The 24904-nt window shown below is 35.2% G+C and overlaps 1 protein-coding gene across 2 annotated transcripts in view; it reads left to right on the top strand.

Annotated features, from left to right (window-relative positions):
* The window catches only part of LOC140158891 (BDNF/NT-3 growth factors receptor-like), a 115010-nt gene extending 100538 nt beyond the window's left edge, over positions 1–14472 (top strand). For both annotated transcript variants that reach the window (XM_072182158.1, XM_072182157.1), the window contains exons 9-13: positions 518–752; positions 3976–4291; positions 7102–7336; positions 8607–8765; positions 11112–14472. In XM_072182158.1, the coding sequence (XP_072038259.1) occupies positions 518–752; positions 3976–4291; positions 7102–7336; positions 8607–8765; positions 11112–11312 (1146 nt within the window). In that variant the 3' untranslated portion in view covers positions 11313–14472. The remainder of the gene's footprint in view (positions 1–517; positions 753–3975; positions 4292–7101; positions 7337–8606; positions 8766–11111) is intronic.
* The last annotated feature ends 10432 nt before the right edge of the window (positions 14473–24904 follow it).

Genomic DNA, 24904 nt, shown 5'->3' with positions numbered 1-24904 from the left:
GATTAGAAATTATTTTGAAAAACAAAAGGAAAAGTAGAGGAGAATGGGAGAGAGAAAAGACAACAACAGAGCACAAAGATACAACAAAGCAGACGACAACAACAAAGCAGACGACAGAGACAGAGAAAGGATGAGGAGGGAGAGAGAGAGAGACAGAAATAGAGAGGGGGAGAGTAGGAGAGAGGGAGATAGATGGAGGAGATACTTAGCAATATTTTGTTATTCAAATGAAAAACACTTATTTAATGCTCTGCGTGCTAGCCATGCGCTTCAACGGAAAAAGTTGAAGTTCTGAGATATTTTCTCAAAATATCAAGAGCTATCTTAAGATCTTCTGTACCAATACTAGGCTTGTTTGTACTCATTTTAATGCATTTGTCATGCTGATTCTAAATATGGTCATGAAAAGTTACATTTCTGAAATTTATGAATTTTGATTTTTCTTAAACATGTCGTCTGTAGCCGACACCCGCGTGAAGAGACTTAATGTAAGCGCGAAATTCTTTCTTCCCCTCAGATCCTCATCATATCCTGCATCATGGTTCCATCAGTAGTGATCTTTTCCATTATTGCTCTTTGTCTACGATGTCGTCTCAATAAGAGACCAGGTCGGCGATACCATGACATGACAGATGGAAGTACGGATCCTTTCGCTCAAGTGGCATGTATCGATAGCAGGCGTCTGGATTCAGAACTAAACATGATTCCAAATCCTCATTATATGCCAAGAAATGAGAAGCGATCTGGAACGGGTAAGAAAACGAACATTATTTGGCTGTGCATGTGATGAACAATTTGTGCCTAACCTTCAACCATAAAATAAATAAATAGTCTGACCAATGAGTTTTAAATAGATGGAGAAAGCCCGGGAGAAAGATCTTAGACCTAGGAAAGGATCATCAAGCGAAGCCCCTAATACAACTACTAATAACGACACCGTAGATAGCCCTACCAACATGGTAACTGTTTCCTCTAAAACCCCAAATAAAACGGGTGGTGTGCAACGTAAACCTAAACAAGAACATTCACAAGCAGTATGTATTTCATGGTACTATAATTTCCTTCCTTTGATGGCTTCAGTCGACCAATGAGTTTTAAATAGAAGAGAAAGAGCTAAAAGGCGTCATTTGTACTACCTGTGTTATCTATTGACGATAAATGGCGAGATGAGATAAAAAGTAGTCATCTTTTGGCCGATAGATTGCTGTGATTTCGAAGCGATAACCTGGAAGTGACACACAAGATTAAGATAACATAATATTTTTGTGCGCATTCCATCTTGGTATTTCCATGGTCTAACCAGTCATATTTATGTTCTTAAAAATCGCACTTAACAATAGTGGCGCCCTCAGTCGTCAGAACAAACAAATCACTGAAAATCCCACTATTTTGAGCAAAATAAGTTGTGAGCCTTGTTTGTTCATGCTCATTAGTGTCGGAAAGTACGGAGTTATTGATTTCGTAAAGTCATTAACACATTTCGGGAAAAATTATTATATGGTCGAATCCAACCAAAAGTGTCCACGGGCCAAAAATAAAAGTCCGAAATAAAAATGTCTCCACAATTTTTTCCTTTTGCCCATTGATTGATGACATATTGGCCTTATAGGAACCAAAAGTGCCATTACTAATCTTGAAAAATAAATCCAGGACGTGTGATAGTAAATGTGATATCAAAACCCAATGTTACCTACGAATACCACTAGGATGCTTTCACTATCGCAATACTAATCAACCTAAAACAAATGGAATATTCCCATTAACGCTTTTTTCGTGTAATGTAGACCACAGGGTGTCAGGAAAATGCTAGCTCAACCAGAAAATATTTGTTTTATTTTTATAACGCGATCAATATGATCTTAGTCAATTTATGCTAGTTTATTTTTGAAAATGAAGTTTAGGTCAGTTTCTGTATTTTATTTATCAAATGAGTATGAATCAATTTACACATTGTATAAGAACGAGTAGGATATATGTTTTCAAGAATATTAGGAATTATAAGCATACACCTAACGCTTTATACAATGAAAAGGTGAACAAACCCGGGTATTCGTAGGTAACATGAGCGATTTAACAATATCTATATTGAGTTTAGAGGTTTAAAGTTTGCTATTATGGTAATGAATTAATAAAATGGTAGTTTTTAGATCTCTTTCAGATGGTACGTCCAAATGAATGAATGCTATTACCTTAGATCAAAATTTTTTTGATCCTTTTAGCAAGATTTTGACCACTTCATTTTGATATACAAGTAGTTAATCAGCAATTTTACATAATAAATAATTGTTGAATGAATCCGTATATGGGTAATAATAGTGTCCTGTGGTACCGCTTAAAGTTTTTGACAATTAATTTCCATTGGTAGCGACACTTCATTACACATGTCATGTATTATGCTGTATTCGTAAGTAACATTTCAGTATTTGTAGGTAAGAATTAGACTTTTGGTGGATATCCCATTCAAAACTTCATTTTATAAAGCACTTTGAATGTATTATTTTCTTTATGTGCGTTTATTGATACTTTAGACCCTATCATGTATTAATAATGTCGGTTCACAGCGGTTGAAAGAGTATTGAAGTAAGAAACAAACGCACTAAAGTGACTTTAATTTGCTTAATTGCACACAACTCGCTTAAAACCGTTATTGCAGACTTGTGAAGTCCATCTTGGAGTCAGTTACGTCTTGTGGCCTTTCGTTAGAGGGCAACTACAATTAGCTTTATACCAGGGTCCATCATTATGTTGTCTAGATCATGAGACAATGAGAACAGTCGTTTTTTCCATGGTATTCGTAGGTAACCTTAGCGAAAACGTCAAAAGTTACCTTCGAATAAATCAAATTACTCAGACACCAGAAGGTCGGTAAACATTTAAAATGAAGCACACAAAACTTGACAAATCCAAGTATTTATCCCCTTCTAATCTTCTTTGAATCTGATTTTTCTTTCAAATGAGCAGACCGTCGTCTATTTCAGTACATATTTTTCAACAATTAAGCCGTATTCAGTTTTGCATGGTGGGCATGTATGTGAATTCGCAACTTTCATTGACATATGATTTGATAGCAAACATACAGGCCTTCGTTATGTACTAATATGGGCATTGGCATGAATGGCGGTGTTTCACAATACTGTCATGATGTCAAATTGTATTCGTAGGTAACATTCGGTTACCGAAATTTACCTACGAATACTTGCTTTTATTGTTGACATCTCAGAAATATTTAAACGCAGGCTATTGAAACTTGGTAGAAATAAAGAGTGTATTACCGTGCACCTATTGCTTAACTATTGTTTACTATTCTCTCACTTTGTGGAAATGACACAGCTTTTAACATGTATTCGGAGGTAATGCATATTTTTACCAAACCTACCTTTGTGCCATTTAGAATTTCTGGCAGCTAAACACAATAATAAAGATGCCCGAATGCAATGCATTTCAGTATTGGACATATCAAAGCTTGTATCAATTGCGCATTTATTAGTGATTTCCATTTTTAAAGATATATCTAGTGCTATGAAAAATTGTATTCGTAGGTAATGTAAAAAATACCACTCAAAAAATGATCACAAGAAATTCATAATTATGTACAAATATGTGAAAAATTGAACTGGCAATCTTTGAATACACGTCTTTCAGGAAATCAATTTAGATTCAATCCAATGACTTCTTTTCATAACTGATTTAGACGTTTTTAAAAATACTTTAAGAAATATTTTGAAAAAATGGGTAAAAATAGCATGTTTTGGGGTCTCTGTGTCTAAGTTTTTCACAGAAGGGGTCTTATTATATATGGCGCGAAGCGTATGATCAAGGCGAATAAACACAATACAAAAATGAATGCCAATTGATTAATACTTTTAAGTTATGGCCCTGAACATGCCGTGTACACTTTTCGTTGGATTCGACCATATATGAACAGAATTTCACAATTATTAAGTTTCTATTTCGTATTGTTATTATTTGGAACAGAAATTCAACATATCAGTCGCAGACACATCAGTTTTATTGGCGAACTAGGAGAAGGAGCGTTCGGCGTGGTTTGCTTAGGGGTGTGTAAAAATTTCGGCAGTGATAGTGACATTAACGAGCCTACCATGGTTGCTGTGAAAACATTGAAAGATGCATCAATGGGCGATGCCAGGAAAGATTTCGAAAGGGAAGCCGAACTTCTAACAAACTTACAACATGAAAATATTGTAACATTCTATGGAGTATGTATGGAAAAAGAACCGTATCTAATGGTATTTGAATATATGGAAAACGGCGATCTTAATAATTATTTAAGGTAAGAACCATTTTACTGCTTTCACATCTTAATTTCATATTGTAAACTTGCATTACAAGAATCCTTACTTATTGTCAATTGCACATAGGGCTGTTGTCGAGTATAGAACTTACAACAACAATCAGCAGATCTCAAGATCCGACGTCGACAAGTTCTCGACAAAGCAATACATCAATAAAGTCAAAATATTAAAAGCCTATTCATCAAAATTCAGATTTTGGTACCTTTGTCATTGTCATAGATGTGCTAACATAGCCTGCTAGTGGTTCAGCCGAAAGCCATGTATTTAAGACAAAATAAGGCATTTACATATGAATTTGTAATTTATGTACTAACAGTAAATAAATTAGCTACATGTATTTGAATGGGACTTCAACTTCGTCGATACTGCTGTTTTCTTTGGTTTTTTTTGTCAAATATTTCATTTCAAAAATACCAAATGACAATTTGAATGACTTATCCTTCACTTGTTAGCAATTTATAATTTTTTTACACTGGCGCTAGGATCACTGAATGGGTCTTTAAGTTCAGAGACCACATTGTGCGTCGTTTATTTACACCGAAATATTACCATATTTTGGGATTTAATTGTAATGGAAAGGTAATCTCCCGGTAATCTGCATCTCGACAATCGAGAAAATTGTTTTGTCGACAACAGCCCTACTTGCACATAAATGTCTGTGCTGTTAGGTGTGTTGTATTTTAAGGAAGTACAATAAAATGTAGGTATAATATAATTGTAATATCAATGCACTACCTTGGTGTTACACGCATACGCATAATGATGCCTAAAAGCATGAAAAGTTTGCTATTCTAAACGTCTTCAAGATCAAGTTGAAAATCAAATACAGACATCAAGTACTTCAGTACTGCACCGGGGTACTTTAATTCTGAGAAAGTCATGTTTTTTTTTGTGAGATTGAGAGCTTTTATTTTAAGTGACCGTCAATTTATTCAAATCATTCACCTGGTCTAATTTCCATACTTTGAGGTAAAGGCAATTCAAGATGTATTGATCACACTACTCTTGACCAGTTAGGATTTAACTTACTTTATGTATATCACCATATCTTTGGCTGTACTCCCTATTCCAGACAAACATAGCACTAATTATTTTTTAATTAAAAAAATATTATCCAGTTTTGCTAAATGCTAAATCCTGATGCATTTCTAAGGCGTTTTTCATAAACAAGCCCAAAGACTTGGACAAACACTGATTTCAAGTTATGCATTGTAATTTTTGGAAAACTTGGAAATCACATTTTCTAATCTTTTTCATAACCTATTATCAAAAATAACATACAAAATTAAGGTGGTACTACATCCCCTGATAAATTTTGTGATTAATTTTGCATTTTCTCAAAAAATAACTACGCACTGGTAATAAAAGGTATGTATATTATAGGGGCCAAGAATCCAATTACTTCCCTCAAATTTCAGTGATTCAAGACAAGTGGTTCATTATATATGTTAAGAAATGAGGTACATTCTAGCGGTACCTCTTTTCTTATCATAAATAACATACCGCTTGTCTTGGGTCGCTGAAATTCCATTGTAGTAACTGGATTACTTGCCCCTATGATATACATAACTTTTGTTACCAGTGTGTTATTTATTTTTTGAGAAAAAATAGTCACAAATTTACCTTAAAATTATGAGCTAACTCTTCGCTTATAGCCTACTCAAGATTTTGATTCCTTAGACTTGTGTCAAGTCTTAGAATTTTGTGATTACAATTGTAGGAAAACATGCAAAAATGCACGTTTTTGGTCTATCTTCCCTCAGATTGCAAAAATATTAAAATATGACTTTTATTGCCAATTACAACTAGCTAAAGAATTAGGATTTAGCTATGTTTCACTTGGCAAAAACAGGATAATATTTTTTTAATCCCCAAAATATGTACTGCACATGGTTTTCTGGAATAGGGAGTAGATGCTTATATGGGATGGGATAAAAGCCAGTGTGAAGAGTAATTCGGTCGATTCATAATACGATGCGCCTCCAGCGGTTTGCTTGGGAGAGATCAAAATACGCAGTGCATAATGGGAAAATGTCGACATCCAAACCCGCGTAATACGAATACATCATAAATGTGATGCGATCAAGCAAAATCAGTCGGAACTCGGAAATATTGATTTTGAGATATAGCCAAACAAAAAACTATTTCCTTTTGTTTTCTTTTGTTTTGGAAACTCTTTAGTTGCTCATATCTTTGGAACTTTTTGTTCAATTTCAATGGGGTTTTCTGCAAAATCAAGCTTTGTAAATGCTTATTCCTATCCTATAAGAACTGAAAATTAAATATTTCCGAGTTCCGACTGATTTTGCTTGATCGTATCACAAATGTCGACCATTGTGTTTTATAAATGTCAATATAATGATGATACACGCGAATCCGCGTTAAAACACTAATTTACAATATTATTATAGTAGATGCATTTTCTATCTATTACGGTAATTACACGGAATCCTTCGTGGAGATGTTTTCAATTCAACATTATTATTATCACACTTGCGTGAAAATCCAGTGGTGGCTAGAACGGCGATGTCGACTCTGAAGGTCAAAAATTGGACTGGTAAGAGCAACCGCTGGTGGCGCATCATATTATGAATCGCCAGAATTATTCTGCTTTCTACTGCAATATAAGTCGGGTTTACAAACAGAGACTTTATATATTTAATACTTTTCTTTGGATTGTAATATTTTCACACTGTAGATGAAAAGACAGGTTATATATGCAAAATTTAATAAAAAAAAGTAATTTTGTATGACTGTCACAATTATACATTTCCCATGTTCTTGACAGATCAAGGGGCCCAGATGCCGAATGTCTGACCAAGAGTTCTGCACTGTTACCGTTAACTGTGAACGAACTGCTGCACATCTCACAGCAGATATCCGCCGGGATGGTGTACATGGCTTCGCAACATTTTGTCCACAGAGATATGGCAACTAGAAACTGCTTGGTAGGCGACAGACTTGTAGTGAAAATTGCAGATTTTGGAATGTCCCGAGATGTGTACAGCACAGATTATTATAGGGTAAGTATTCGGAATGAAGGGCGAGACAGACAGGCAAATTGACAGACAGACATACACCCCACACGCAGACGGAAGGACGGGTGGAGAAAGAAAGATTGATTGATTGATTGATTGATTGATTGATTGATTGATTGATTGATTGATTGATTGATTGATTGATTCATTGATTCATTCATTCATTCATTAAAGAAAGAAGAAAGAAAGAAAGAAAGAAAAGAAAGAAAGAAAGAAAGAAAGAAAAAGAAAGAAAGAAAGAAAGAAAGAAAGAAAGAAAGAAAGAAAGAAAGAAAGAAAGAAAGAAAGAAAGAAAGAAAGAAAGAAAGAAAGAAAGAAAGAAAGAAAGAAAGAAAGAAAGAAAGAAAGAAAGAAAGAAAACCGCCAAACAAGGAAGAGAGGACGACCAGTAAAGAGAGAGAGAATAAGGAAGAAAAGAATAAAAACGAGGGAATAATGAAGGTAGAACTACTCTATAGGTGCGGTGCTTGTATAGTCTATGCCTTATCAAAATATATTTCAAGTAAATTCAAGATGTCTACTTTTAATATCAATTTTCCCATTCGCTTTCTTGTAAACTTGTGTTTCTCATCTATATTTAAACTCAATTGTATTGGATTACTACATGTAATGTTTACGCAATAGCATAGGGAAGAAGTCATAATCAAAGGGGGAGGGGCTAACGACTGGAACACTTTGGAGTATTTCCAAATCCCTATAATGCTTTGTGGACGCACTTTAATCAGAATTGGGAAGGGAAAGTTACAAAAAAGCAACGTTGATTCCGCGAGTTTAGATTCAACCAAGAGAGATTGAACTTTCCTTCAGTTGGGCAAAAGGTCATTTTCATTGAAGCAATTTTGCCCAAACTATTGTTACAATTTGATGCAATCCAGAGGGGCTATTCGCATCATAGATGTCCCTGAGCATGACCTCAGCTCCCACCACAGTCAACCACTGTGGGCCATATCAGAGCATCTGATGTTTTACAGAGAAACAACGCCTCAAACAGAGCCTCATACGTACAGTCGATGCACGCTCATCAGATCAGATGACCTTTATAAAGTTCTCAGATCTAACTTGGTCAGCCACAAGACATGTTATAGATCATTTCTTCCCTTTTCTGCCAATATACATGTATGGAACACACTTCCTGAATACATTGTGGCTAACCAGGATATGCAGGGCTTCAAGCGGGAGGTATAAACCACTACGTTGCCGCTAAGCCGTCGTCAGCACTACTTGATTTTACTTAATTTGTTTTTTGGTGTTACAGGTCGGCGGACATACTATGCTTCCAGTCAGGTGGATGCCACCAGAAAGTATAATATACCGCACCTATTCAGTGGAAAGTGATGTGTGGAGCTATGGAGTAGTTTTGTGGGAGATATTTGAGTATGGCAAACAACCGTGGTACGGGCTGTCTAATCATGAAGTAAGTAGTTACAACTTAGTGGAACTTACCATTCATCTAGTTCTTGTCCAAATAGGCTAAAATAGTACTCTCAATAACCGTTTCGAAGTCTACCAGACCACTTCTTCAACACTGCTCATGTGACGGCATTCTGTTTACCATGTTTACCGCAAAGGATGCTGGTTGCTCAGCAAACCAGGTGTCATTTGTTGTTTTCACCAGCCCATTCGGGGCTGGTACCTGTTTCAGGTTTGGGGTCAGTTTACTCAAGAGATTATATTTTAGTGGTATTGGAATGATTTTTTTTTTTACTTTTTGTGGTTAAATTTTTTTAAAATATTTTAATTCGATTTGTTAGGAAAAGTAAGTATGTTTTGCCGTTTCAACGAACGAAAACGAGTGAGTATTACCAAAGTTATGTTTGAACTAATTAATTATGACTTTAAAAGTTTAAAGGCCTAAATGTGACAATAATAGTTAATATATATAGTATCATATGGTCAGCAGAAGAAAATCTGACATCACCTATGATGTCATATCAGTGTCCTTGACCGGGGGTCCTTACTCCTTGACCACTGAACAGCGTGATATCATGTTGATAACAGATCTATAGAATCAAAATCTTCATCATATCCCCGGATCATATCACAGATTCTCAACAATCTGTGATCATATGGACCATATTGATGTGAAAGTAGTTATCTATCATATCCTGTGTCGTTTTATGGATACAAATGACTCAAAATGTTATTGATGAAATGGTTGCTATCATAAACATCAGTTTTGTCTTTTCAACGGGAAAAATCCGATGCAAAATAAAGTTTTTAGGGCCTAGCTATAATATGGGCATAATTTATGCATATAGTATTGAACAATGTACCCCATTTGACATGCACTTATAGATAAATAAATTGTCTTACTTTATTAATTTAATAACTTCTTTATTATAAATAAAATGACACATAACTATTTGATTCATAAAATTACATTCAACAAAATGATTGAAGAGAAAACACACAAGGCACTAGGCAGACTGTTATAGAACGGAGTATGTAAGATGCCATGTCCATAGCTTCGCAGGAGTTTCCGACTAGCAATCAACATGATCAGCACATTCAGAAAAACACAGTTTAAGAGTGAAGATTGTAGTGAGTAACCAGTCCTTTATAAATGTGCTGGCCACTATCTATTATAATATAGTAGGCTTAAACTATACATTGCGAATTAATTAAGTTATTACTCAAACCGGCAGTGTATATATCGAAAGCAGTGAAATCGGACATTCCTAAGCGAAGATATTGAGTTCGTAAGTTCTGGTATTACAAAATTGGAAATTGAGATATCGTGGGTAAAAAGCTGAAAAGACAAAAAACCCAACGACAACAACAACAACAACAACAACAAAACAAACAGACCAGAACAATTTGGAGTACATGTAATGAATTAAAAGAGTTGACATGAGATTAGGAATTAATGTTTTCTGCTGTTTCAGTGTGCATGTTCTCATCGTTGATGGTTTGGTGGACTGTCATGTAGATGTAAGCGTGATCCTAAAAATGCCTTTCACATTGACCAAAACTAATTACAAGACCTTTTCTACATTGAGGCTGGCTTTCCCTTTTAAAGGGAGTTTTTATTGTTCTTCTGATCTTCTAATAAGTGACCAGATTGTAACATGCAACAGGGTTGCTCAGTAACCAGCATCCTTTATGGTAAAGAGAAAGGTTGTCACTCACAACCACATCAACAGTGTGAAAAAGAGGGTATAATTTAGGAATACACATTTTGTGACGCATTGTGTTTCAAATCAATCGCATCATTTAGTCAGGTTTATTTCTGATCAACCTGATGAAAATGTGACTAATAGAAATAGAGGAACAACGCAGAAAACACGAAGATGTTTTTAAAACGTTACACGTTTTGGTTTTGGTCAAAACGTTTCATATAATCATTTAAATGTCGGATTAAGGTCATGCGAACATTTTTTACAGAAAAATCTCCATAACAACATATTTAACATTGTATCGAAATGTAATATTGCAAAATATGTTTTGGCAAACATTTTTGCAAAATATTTTGTCATTATTAAATAACATTTACGTTAGAATGTTTTGCATCAAGTTTTCAAAAATGTTTTTGGAATGTTATTAAAGCATTTTATACATTTTTGTGCAAACCCGACATATATAGATGTTTATTTTCTGTAAAACGTTTCGTGTTTGCTGGGATCAGAGCACTGAGAGTTTTAAAAAGGAAAATATGAAATGTACTTGTTGATGCTGAGTGTATCATGATAGTAATTTACATAAATAGTATAATACGATACATATACATAATTGCAAACCTATTTTGTACTGATTTTTCCAGGTTATCGAATACATCCACAACGGTATTCTTCTTGACTGTCCACAAAACTGTCCAAAAGAAGTATATAAAATCATGCTTGGTTGCTGGCAGCGTCAACCATCACACAGGATGCCTATAAAAGAAGTCCACGATCTTATCAACAGGCTGTCGGAAGAAAATCCGCCATTTTTGGACTTAGTGGGAAAGAATACATTTGTATGATGAAAGGTGTTTTTACTATGTGATCATGCAAATTGAACCATGCAGCTGTATATCAACATTGTGTGCGCGGGTCGTATTGCAGTGCCGGCTAGCAGATCAACCTGGGATGCAATTCTTACATACATTGTAAATAATCTATACTTTGGTGAGAAAAATAGAGTATATAAATTAACTTGGAGCTTTTGTATGATGTTCTTCCTATCTTCCTGATATATTTAAGAACATTGCAACGACATGTTTTGCAGCAGAAGGAATCTGCTTCATAATGGTAACCGCCAAATATGGCAAGAAAGATCTTTGACATTGGATATGCTGCATGACGTGGTGATCAAATGGAAACCTGGGCAACAGCCAATGTAATTTGGATCCACATAAATGACTAGAGTTGGTTCTCCTCTTGGATTTGGACCAAACATTAGCATTCTGGCGTATCCATTTGAAATTAAACAAACCAGAGAATTATCTCCCACAATAAAGGATATGGCACATTGGTGGCTATTTGTGCATACTTTGGCTGACTTTGTGGATTTCCTAATCGTAATCAACCACATGTATAATGAGATTATCCCAGTGCAGTCATTGTCCTAAGATGGTATTATTATTATTATTATTATTTAATACTCATTTTCCATATTTGCCACTGCAAACGCTCTCTGGACTATGTAAATAGGTGCACTAAAAGATGACATTGATTGGAAACCCATCAACTTCTATAAGTGTCAACTTGATTCAGTGTCATAACAACTATCATTTTAAGAGAGGGATTCCTGCAATGTTCCCCGTCTTCAGGTTGTATATCGGCCTTTATATAATTTGTGAATGAATCTAAATTGTTTTGAGACAAGCCTTTTGGTAAATACTCACAATTTTGTGAACAAGCTTCATTTTAATTAATTAGATAGTTTAACTTCAACACCTCACCATTTTCGCTCACCTGAAACGTTTTCGTTAGGTCGAGTAGCATCTTCAGCAGATGGTGATGCTCAGTGTTTACAATCGGGATAGTCCATTTTGATGACGTCATGTGATTGACAATGTGACGTCACATGATGTTACGATGTTGTGCCGCCCCTAGGCATCCGAAATAGTCCTGATCATGACTCAATCTCGGTTTTTGGAATTTGGTTTCGTATAGTGTTGAAGTTTAGCTCTTTAATTATGCTTGATATTATTTTGGGGCAATCTCATATTATAGCACCGGTGACGTCATACAAATACAAATACAGAATAAAGCTGAACACTATGGTAACAGGGTTTTATTCAATAAGCTTACCTATCACCATGATCACTGGTGGTATAAATACGAAATTGCTTATTTTTATTTGCAGCTGAGTTGAGACATTTTTATGCTGAAGTGTCAAAATTCTGAATAAACACAGAATCCTTTTTTTTTATTATGCTGCCTTTGAAGATTACTACTTTAAAAAACTGCCGAAATTATTATATTTTCAAAACAAAATTGAGCAATTGTACCCAACTACTACTGTGAGGTTTTCAGTAAAGTCAAATAGTTAGGTGTTTTAAAAAATAAACCCAAGTTATTATACTGCCATTGTAAAAAAACTAATGCAACTTAATTCTTGAAGGGGTCTGTCTATAATACTCTCTTGTACTAACAAGTGCTGCATTGGAGACACCACATCTTGATTCGTCATTATGTGAAAGTATGTACAAAGTATACATTTGTAAGGGCAAACAGTATTTTATTATTGTCGAATTGTATTGGATAGTATTTTATTTTTGCCGAATTGTATTTGATATTCTGCCAGTTGTATTCATTAGTCAATAACAAATTATATTATAGTACATGTATGTCTATGTCCTATGCGTTTTCGATACTGATACAGTATGAACAGTTAAGTTCAGATCAGCAGTATAGCTGTCTACTATTAGAACTCGTGGTGCAAAAACTATGAATGAAGGGAGATATTTTTTTTTGTCCCCAAATACCGAATTCTATGAATTTTGGAGTTATCCAATAACTTTTTGTTGGATATATGTTGGTCCAAAATACTTAGTAGTCAAAATTTGTCAAAGTCAAGTCTGAATGAACACACCTGTTCATTTCTTTATAATCAATTGTTTTGTACATATAAAAGTCATTAGCAAAATGCTAATTGAGTATAAGAACTAAGGAATCAAAAGTGTGTGATGTATGTGATGCAATTATATAGATTGTATACAGTCTGTCCACTCTGAAGTACAAAGTGACAACGCGCGCGTAAACAGTGCGCAGTGCTGCGTCTCTGCTGCAGGTATGCGTGCCTACTAAGTCGGCACAATGTGTGCGTCCGCGTGGGTACTTGGTACTTCAGAGTAGACTGACTGTAGAGCCTAATTTTATGTCCATAATGTGCAACCCAAAATTGAGATTTAATGGATTTAAGAAATACCGTAACTTGTATAAGACCACCTTGATTTCGAGGGTTACGTCAAGAAGGCTCTACCTGCAATAGCTACCCTATAGACATTGTACAATTTTTTGCTTTTGCATTCTATATTGTACACAGTATAAAACATAATATCACACCGAGCAGCTATTGCAGATACAGTCATCTTGCATGTTAGCCCTCGATTTATTCCATGATGTTTACCCACATTCCACTGATTTGGAAATATCTTTGCAGAGAACAGTTCGTTCGCATGGAACCATGACACTTTTAACAGTCATCATGCCCTTCCTACCTGCTAGTCATGCATCTGATATATTCCAACCTTAGATGAGAACATATCTTTAAAAAAAATATTAGGAGTATTCTAGTGATCTAGTTCACATTAAGACTTTGAACGCTTTGAATAAAGGTTAATATCACTTGTTGAAAGAGAAACTGGACTCTATGCGCGCTAAGATGCCGATGCGACTAATGCACTTGCCCCGCTTGGTTGTGCATTGGACACATCAACCTTCTGCGCAAGTGCATTATTGTGTCCAATCTCTCAAGCAACAATGGATCTGCATTTAGATGTAATTATTAACCTATTTCATATACACGACAAAGAATTTCTGTAATTTATGCTATTTTTTTATAACAAACTACAAAAATACTGACCAATATCAATGCATCCACCTTCACGAAAAATGAATCAATCATGCAAGACGTTCAAACGCATAGCGTGTAGTACACGAAACTGCGCGCGAGTGCAATTATTGTGCACTCAGCGTCTGACGGCTTTCCTGATTGGTTATGTGCAGGGGCGTAGCAAGAGCACCAGGGGCCCATGGACAAGGAACAGTACGGGCCCTTTTAACCAGGGATTTAGACTACCTTATGGGCCCTAGGCCAGGCCAAAACTTGGAGGCCCCGAACTCACGTACCGAGGAAGGCATGTGCACTCCAGTCAGTGGCCAAGTTTTGGTTTTTGTATTTGAATGCGCGCGAAGCGCGGAAAATTTTACAATTTTGCCCTATTTTTGACCAAAAAACATGCTGTTATTGGGGTTAAAGAAAGATGGGCAGTTTTGGGGGCCCAAAATTGCCCTGGACCCGGCCCATCTGGCCTAATGGTATAAAAATCCGGCCCTGCTCTCCATTATCAGCCCTTATTTAATTTTCGCTTTTGTGCTCAGGGCCCCTGAACCCTCGGGGCCCATGGACTTCGTCCACCCTGTCCCCCCGCTTGCTACGCGCCTGGTTATGTGGCTCTAAGAGTGTATGAATGCAATGATATTTTACAAGTGTTCCGTTCCGTTTTTACTTGACTATCCAGAAAACATTATAACAAGACTAGTCCTGTCTATGTGATTTAATTCTAATATGGAACAATAATATGTCTAAACAATGTAAATAACCCTACCTATTGGATATGATATGTAAACACTTTTTGTTCTGTCTTTTGATATCAAATATATTTGAAACCGTTCATTGTAAATTTAATATCAAATTTTACTATTGTTAACTGATGTCAAGGCAGGTCCCTGTGCAGATCACATTGTTAACATAGATTTTGCATTTTTTTTAAATTAAATTTTGGATTGGGTAAAATCTATTTGTAATATTGTGTATAGTATAAAATGGCTATGATTCAGGAGCAACACAATGTATACGATCATTATAGTTAGCATTTTATTTCTTATATATTTGGTGGGAACATAAGGTTACATAATTATTATTGAATGTACAATGGTAAGAATAATAAGGTGAACCATGGACTGTTCCATTCAACGAGGCTTTGCCGAATTGAATTGACCAGGTTATATTTCACCGAAAACATTTTTTCCATTGAACGAATAAAAACATTCAATATCTGTTTTATATAAACTCATATTATATAGATTCCTTTTCTTCCACTTTCTTCCACATTTAATAAATCACCAGGAAAACATATAAACTCTCGAATAAATTAAAACATCTATTAAAACTATATTTTTTAAAAAGCATCGCCCAAACCCAATTTGAAAATGAACTATTGCTCTGCGAGGAGTGCAATAGTCTTTTTGCTGAAAATAACAAAAATAATCATTACTAATTGGTCAATCGATATTTTGTGGTCATTCAACCCCATGAGTAGTATATCTGCTCTGCTCATTGGTTACAATAAGTCCATCGTAATTAATTGAGCCAATCAGCAGCATGGTAAGAGCTGCGGTAGGACTAAAGAGGGTTGAGCTTTAAAAATCTAGAAGCTGTGTTTTAATTGGTCACTCAGATGAATATATCGTGTAATTATCCAATAAGCAACGCTGTAAGAAAGACAGTAATCCTCAGGCAGTGGGTTAATGAAGTCAAACGAATCCGTGACCTTAAGAAAAACCAGGAGAATGCGTGGGTTATGTGCATATATTGCAACTTCATCCATCCACAACGTAGCATGAATAGATACAATTTCAATTCTACTAATTGTACTTACAGTTCTACGATATTTATGATAAGGCTTTAGCATATATCATGTAACTTTAAAATATTAAAATTGATATTTGATTTCATTTCCTCTGGATATTTGGTTTCATATAAAGAGAGGCTGAAGGACCACAAAGCGTTGTTATTGTCTAGCTATGTCTGTGTTGCTCTGCTATCATTAAAGACTCAGTCCTAATTTTATGAACCATATTCTCTGCTAAAACCGCAATATTGAAAATAGGTGAAAGCTGCCAGCTTGATCGCCCACGTGAAATAAAATATATACATGTATTATTTGGTTGTTACGAATAATAATCGTGTTAAATAATTATGAGGTACCGTGTATACGTGTAGCTCTACAAACAACAAAAGTATGTTTGTTTTTTTATGATTTGGATACACTGATTTGGATGCATTGGATACAATTGAGTATTGCATTTGCCATTTATACATGTAAGATGAGAAGGCAAAACTCTTGTCCAGAATAAATATTAAGTAAATTAAAACTTTCTCCGGCCTCTCTCGTTTTGCGCTTTTGTAAATTTAAAGCGTGATATTCGAGAAAGAAATTTTAAGCAACTCAACTTACTCAAGAGTGAAACAATACGAGTAGAGCGTCTTAAAATGTGAAAGGATTAAGCCATACAGTTTGTCCACTCTTAAGTACAAAGTGACACCGCTCGCGAATACAGCGCGTAAACAGTGCGCAGTGCTGCGTCTCTGCTGAGGAATGCGTGCCTTGAAAGTGGGCACAATGTGTACGTCTGCGTTGGTACTTTGTACTTCAGAGTAGACTGACTGTAGTGTTGTATGAATACTACTGGAACTCACCCACCAGTTACTTGGGGGGAGAGTGGTGTTAGGTTTCACCCCATACTACTGGTTCATGTATCTAGTAATCAAGTGGCATTTTCTTCCAAATCAGTGGTCACGATTGAAGACACGCACATTTAAATAAATTCACTTCTTCATTTAGTATGTTATCGTCTGCAAAACATAAATGTAGGCTTACATGTGCCATAAATAAAGTGTTATAATACCGTAAAACCTCGTCTACAAGCATATATAGTGTTATGGAGTAAAGCTTAATTAATACGATACATGCGTATATATGCCAATACAATAGATTGGTCAGTTTGTATATTTTTGGATCTGTAATTTATTTGCTCAAACTCCATAATGGCGCCTGGATTAATTTAGCTATCATCAGAAGCACTGTATATGCTTGTAGACGAGGTTTTACGGTATTGTACAATAATTGCTAACCGTACAGATCAAAAGTTTGCATTGTTGCTCTTGAACAATTTTATCGAATGGACAGAACGTGTGTTTCAAACTCTGTTTGATATCATTTATATCGTCATTGATTTGGGTGATCAGACAAATTTGAAGTACAAACTATATCAATTTAAAAAATATCATATTTGTACAGTCGTAATAATATAGAATATTAGGCTTAATACAAAATAAGTTTCTGTTTCCTGTAGAACCTAAATGAAAAATGCGTTTTGGGGTTCTTTTTATTTAAATTATATTTTTAGAGTCAGGATGTATTGCCTCAAATTAGACTTATTTATATTTATTGTAAAATCAGTGCAGAGTAGTTTAGATGTGAAACTTACATACATTGATTTTCATAGGACAGACTAATTTACTGATTTCATATTGCTTATAAACATATGAGAAAAAATCTTTCAAAAAATTTGTCATTATTTTTTGCTTGAAAATTTTTCTGGATTTCTCAAACAAAAGATCGTTCCCAAAACGAAACGTGCATGGCCTACAAGAAACAGACTTATTTTGTAGCCTTACAATAATTATAGTTTCATATTAATCTATGCACAGTGGTGCATAACATGACCCAGACACTATGTAAAAATGTATTATACATTCATTCTCATAAAACAATATGTACTATGTATCAACATTTATAATAGGGATATCTTGTCTACCAACAAAGAGTTATAGGCAACATGGGTTCCTTTAAAGAGGATGCTGATCGGTTCAACATTATCTGATATGTTTGTTGCCAAAGGCGACACCAAGGGAGACGGGGCAGGGGGATTTGCTTCTTCTCAGTATTGGGCTCCCCCCAGTCAAAATTAGAAATTGAAATATTCACCTTTTTAGACCACAAATGACCAATTTTATTAAAGCAAATTGTCTGATGTTATACCCCTCTAACAATATTTCGCCCTTCTCCCAAAAAAGTTCCCGGTACCAGCACAGTTTGTTTTATTGTTCTTAGTTCTGGGTGCAAAAAAAATATATTTTAAAGATGTTGATAAAATATTTTCAGAACAATGATGCATGCTGTTGAGTAGAGTGAAATGTAATAACTTGTAATGTCAGTGTAGGATTTTGTCTATTTTGATTATAGAAATATAAAAAACAAATTAGATAAAACAAACAAACCAAAACCTGTCAGCATCTTCTTGAAGTAAACTTACTTAATGCTATTGAATATATGAACAAAACTTATACGCTAACTCATCATTGATCTGAACAGATTTCAGAACAACTGAAAAAAGATATTGTAACATCGCTAAAAATAAGAATTTGATAAACTCATTCGAGCATTCATGCAATATCCCATCGGATTCACATTATGTACTTATAGGTTAATAAATGCGTATCACTTGTTGGGAGTGAAATTGTACAAAATAATGCACGCGTACTGAGATGTTGATGCGTCTAATGCACTCCTCCCAAATTCTTTGCATGAAACAAGATTCTAAAGGCTAATTTATGGGCTGGGATGAAAGGTGTCCACTGTGGTGACATCATGCAAGTATTCCCAGACAGCGTTATTCCAGTGCTTACAGCATTTGCACAGCGGTGAATGGACGAAAATCCGTCCGAAAGCGGAGACGAAGAAACTTTACTCCACAAAATGTCCAGGTGCTTTAAAATGGTCACCAAATAACTCCATTTATTTGCCATTGGTTTCTGCAATGTGTCGTGGTATTGGGAAAATGATTCACTGATGTGTTAGGTTGAAGAAATCAACAGCCTTAAAGAAAAAGGTCCAGTTGGAGACTCAGAAGAAATAAAGGTTCATATGATGTGCTAGTTGCTACCCCATTCTCTGCCTCTCAGCTGCGTTCAATCGGGTTCTGTCATTCCGCCATTGTATGTAAGAACTGGAAAACGCACATGATGTCCCCATTGGTGAGACTCTCCACCCACTTGATTAACCTGATCTTATATCATGCAATGCAAAGAACACTGCCATTTATAGGGTCCACAACTTAAAAGTTCCCCTCTAAATACTTTTCAAAATAAATCGAAAAATATTTGACGAAATGCAAAGGTGTAAAAAGATATAAGTAGCCTTATTTGTTTTACACATATGGACCAAATTATAGCGTCACATGTCATTGCGTTCAGTCACAATGTTTCATTATGCAAAGAAAGAGACCGTTTTAAACAGTGTAGAAAATGGCATCTGAGTCAGGAATCAGATCTCAAACAATACAGTAGGCCAGGCCTATTCATGTGTTTGATAAAGAAAACCTGACTGCTATGGACTCAGGTGCAACTTGTAAAACGGCCTCTTTTCTTACACAATTCACCATTGTGACTGAACACAATGATGTGTGATGCTATAAATTGGTCCACATGGGTAAAACAAATAGGGCTATACATATCTTTTTACATTTTTATATTTTGTAAAACATTTTTCGACTTATTTTAAAAAGTATTAGGGGGAACGTATAAGTTGTGGCCTGTATAGTACGTATAGTAATGTGAAATCGATTGGATTGGTTGAATGTCCAACTCACAGTTTATCGAATGCGTCTTTTTCAGCGATGTTGCAATACTTTTTTCCAGTGTGTGTGTATATATTGGTCAATACTTATACTGATCTAACATGTCTATAAGCGTACATTGATAATTTATTATTAATTTGATACCGAAAAGAACTTATTTTCCTAGCGAAATGGACATCTTTGTTTTTAACTTTGTGTGATATGTATGTGCTGTCTTCCACTTAACTAATCCGCCTGTCTACCTTTTGTACATAACTCAGGTCCCGACTCAAAAGGCTTTTTCTTGTGGACTATGAGATTATATGTACATTATAACTGACGTAATGTACAACAGCTTTTGATTTTCTCTCCCTTTGCTATATCGCTGAGGGCGCACTATCAGTTTCTGTGACCTTTTTGACGCATTTGACATAGCGGCAAATTTGAAATTGTTATTGTGGAACGTGTTTTAACATTGAAATGCTTTAATGGTGGATACACTACCAGGTTTTGTTAACACAAATAAAGAACGTATATCAAGTGTTTAGCCTCTATTGTATGTAGTAGGTCTACGAATAAATATTATAGGCCTAGGCCTACTTTGTCTGCAATATATGTGCTAATTCGCAGCGGCAAACTTGAAAAAACGGGCTAATCAGACGTGTTTTTTTATCATCAGTAACGGGATGATATTTTCGTTATTGACACTACCCTATTTCTAGTTTACATGAGAGTATCTACTCTAAATTCCGTCGCGGATTAGGCTAACATGCCAGTAGTTTATGCATTTGAAGTCTTGGGTCTTATGTACGGTCAGACATATTTATGAACGACTGGACAGAGAGAATACCCAGAACGTTTATCCATTCAATTGTGTAGCGATACATTCCTTATTAACTAGACTGCTAACATGTATTAAGGGGACAACATGTGGATCACATGTTCTTGCACTTTAACAATTACTTATTTATTGACTGTTTCTGTAAAACCTTTCGAAGTGGAGAAAAAACCCAGCAACAATATCAGCTTCATATCTAAATACATCACACACACTTTATGTCGACTTTGTATATTATTCTTATACTAGCGAATCACTATATAAAATACTAACCAATACCGTTACATGGACACCGTAATTTTGTGTTCGTAACTTTAATATGTATAGGCCTAATGTCATAGAAGTGGCAATATTCTTATAGCCAATAAATTTGACAAAATGTATTGTTTTTTATCGATATGAATTGGCACTGTATTCATTAAATGAAGTGTCCGGCAATCACAACATTGTGTCTTATATGTTGGAAAAATAATTATCAAGCACCACTCACATGGTTTTATTTAAAACAAACTCATATTAACCATGAAAACGAATAAAACAGCAATCTCTCAACGCGCGATAATCAAAATTCCCGCGCCGAAATTTTCTAGAGCAATGACGTCATGGTTATTTGTACTCATTTGTCGTCGCTTCATTGAATTATTAGGACGTCATTGCTCTAGACAATTTCGGCGCGGGAATTTTGAATATCGCGTGTTGAGAGATGGCTGTTTTAATTAGTTAAATATGAGTTTGTTTTAAATAAAACCATGTGATTCGTGCTTGATAATTATTTTTCTAACTTATAAGAGATAATGTTGTGATTGCCGGACACTTCCGTTAACGAATGCGTCGTACGAGAACTACACTAAAGTAGGCATAATTATTGCGTAGCAGATAACTCATGAGAAATCAAAGGGATGTACAGACGGGCACATTGATTTTGTGCAACGCATCTTAAGACCAGTAAAGTGGTGCAACCAGGTATTTCAGATGGAGGGAGGGGGGGGGGGGGATTTTCAGGGGGGGGGCTAAAGGCTCCATCTATAGACTACACTACTAAATAGGACATTTTGACGTAGTTATAATGAATTGCAATTAAATGCATAATGTATACTCTATGTATAATGGTGTTCGACCACAACCCAATAATGGTAAAAATGACTTGTTTATTCCAATTGTTGTATATAAAATTATGAAAAATAATTGTATGAAAAATATTTTAATGTGTATAGAAACGTATAACATGAATTTATGACCAAACAGTGTACTCAGTCTTTATAATAACATTAATAGTGGTATATTTTTCTGAAGTCGTAAACAGATGATTATGGACTTGTCACAAAGTTATTTCACGCATGTTGGTGATTAAATCAACACCAAATCGGTGGGAAAATCGACATAAAATTGACGGGAATTGTGGGACATCTGTAACAACGCTTTTAAAAATAGACACAATTTAAATTAGTTCAAATTGTTGTCTTAAGAATACAGAACGGACATTTACAGACCATATGTTCATCTTCCTCGATTTTTTCAAGTGTAATTTAAATAAATCGGAGGGGAGCATGACGTTAGTCCTGGTCGGTACTCAAATATTGAGACAAATTAAGCTGACACACAAGAGGAATGGGGTGTGTTTTAACCGTTCTATCAAGGAGACCCCATGGTTTCGTGTGCATGATTATTTTCAAGAGGGGGAAAAACGCCAAAACCTTTATATTGATATATTTGGCCTATACATTGTAGTATTTTTGGCTGAAAATGGAACAAAAATATGGCACTTGCCATGCAGCTCGGCTAATCCAAGAATTAATATTGAGATCAATCCGATGTCCCGCCTAATTGGTGCTGAACATACAGTTTGACACTTTGTACATACACAGCAATTCTCCTCTTATGGATCAGTAATTATTATCATGTGTGTTTTAACGTTTCCTACCTAGCAAACACAAAAATGTTCTGAAATTGTTTATTCAAAACGTTGGGGAAACATTTTTTCAACACATAAATAACATTCCGTTTAGAATATTTTCAAAAATGTTTTTGAATGTTATTAAAAACGTTTTTATACCCTTTATATAGCCCAACATTTGAACGTTTTCTGTAAAACGTTTTGTGTTTTCTGGGTGTGGTGTATAACTATTTTTAGTGTGATCTTGGACACCATGAACAAAAACCTCAATGAAAACCGTAATTTTAAAATAATATAGAAACACATTTAGATAGCTGACCAGTAACGTAGACGAGTGATGAAATTAGTCTAGTCAGACGGTCGACAGTCTTACGAAGTATTACACATGTACGGAATCCCAAAAGGGACATGTGGACCAGTGTAATAATAAAATTTTACAATTTGATTTTTGGCTCGTGAAGATTGATGAGGGGCCGTAGATTTGAGAGTTCACTTCAAAATTTTATAACGATAACTTGTTTCCTGTGTATAATTATGTCGTAATGTCATTGTAATGTCTTTCAATGTCATAATAAAGATAACTATGTATAGGATTATGTATGTGTTTATTAAAATATTGTGAAAAAAACAATTACGTTGTAATTGTCTTAATTCATTTGTTTCAATCAAATATAGTTCAAAAATGTATAACAAAGTCAAAGCTAAGATACGTGCAAGGAAATAAAGACAAAATGTTAACAAACAAACGGTCAAACTAAAACAGAAATATTTTGCTTTTATCATACCCTCAAATTATGATATTACACTGCAAAAAATATTTTACTCAACACTGAGTAAAAAGGTCACAGCTCAACAGTTGAGTAAAAAATTACTCAATGTTGACTAATTATTTACTCATTTGTTGAGTTGTGACCTAATATGAGCTCAATGTTGAGTAATGTTTTACTCAACTGTTGAGCTGTGTTGACCTTTCTACTCAGTGTTGAGTAAAATATTTTTTAGAGTGTAGCAATAACGTTGATATTTTTCATTAATTTTTTCTAAAAATATATTAAGCCGAATAGCCTAGTTAGTCTCATGTCCTCCGCTCGCATTAGATTGATGTTGCGCGTTTAGTCTTGCACCGAATTGATAATTAAATTCTGCACAATCTCATAATAATTGGCAAATTTGTTGGTAAAACTGTAGACATGGTGGAGTTAATCATAGCAAAACCCTCACGTTGAGTTTCAATGGCCGTGACATTTGCTTACAATGTAAATTACAGTTCTTGGGTTTTTTTTGTAGTTTTGATTTACAACACCGTTTTGCGTGGAAATGTTCGCTTTGACTTAAAGTGGTACTACACCGTATCCCTTGATAAATTTGTGACTATTTTTGCATTTTTCTCAAAAAGTAATAATACACTGTTAACAAAAGTTATGTAGGCCTATATTACAGGGGCAAGGAATCCAGTTACACTGGAATTTCAGTGACTCAAGACAAGCTGTACGTTATTTATGATAAGAAAAGAATGTACCTCATTTCTTAATGAAATGACCCAATTGTCTTGAATCACTGCAATTTCAGTGAAGTAATTGGATTCCTTGCCCCTATAATATACATAACTTTAAGGGTGGTGCAATAATTATGTGTACCCCGGGGTGAATTCTCAAAATGGTCTCCCAAAAACCGCTTGCCCCCCCCCCCTTTGGCCATGCAAAAAAACCTTCGCCCCCCCCCTTTCGACGTGCCATAAACCCTTTGCCCCCCCCTTTTGACGTGCCAAAAATCTTTGCCCCCCTACACATGCAAGATTTTGGGGAACCCTGAATTTAAAACCTTAAATTGTCTTAACATATAATGCGAGCGCAGCGAGCAGGAAATTTTGCATATTTGAACGTGTTCGTAGCGTTTTCCTACACCTTTTTAGGGCATAATATAGAAACGGTGCCCAAAATATCTGTGCCAAAAATTGCTTGCCCCCCTTTCAACCTGCAAAAAATCGCTTGACCCCCCCTTTCGACCTGCCAAAAAATGCTTGCCCCCCCTTTGGCCTGCCAAAAATCTTTGCCCCCTATAATTCACCCCCGGGGTACACATAATTATTGCACCACCCCTAAGTAGTCACAAAATTTATCAGGAGGTTTAGTACCACCTTAAAGCACCGGTATTCGTCAAGTGAATATTAAACGTTCCTTGTGATTAAAATGTAAGCAGCATTAAAACACTAATGCCTAAAACAATATAAAGAATAAAGATCAAAATAGTTCTATAAAGTGTACAATTAA

This window comes from Amphiura filiformis, chromosome 8 (genome assembly GCF_039555335.1).
Source record: "Amphiura filiformis chromosome 8, Afil_fr2py, whole genome shotgun sequence".
NCBI lineage: Eukaryota > Metazoa > Echinodermata > Ophiuroidea > Amphilepidida > Amphiuridae > Amphiura > Amphiura filiformis.
Note: the sequence above shows the minus strand (reverse complement) of the source record. Positions and strands in the feature narration are given on the sequence as shown.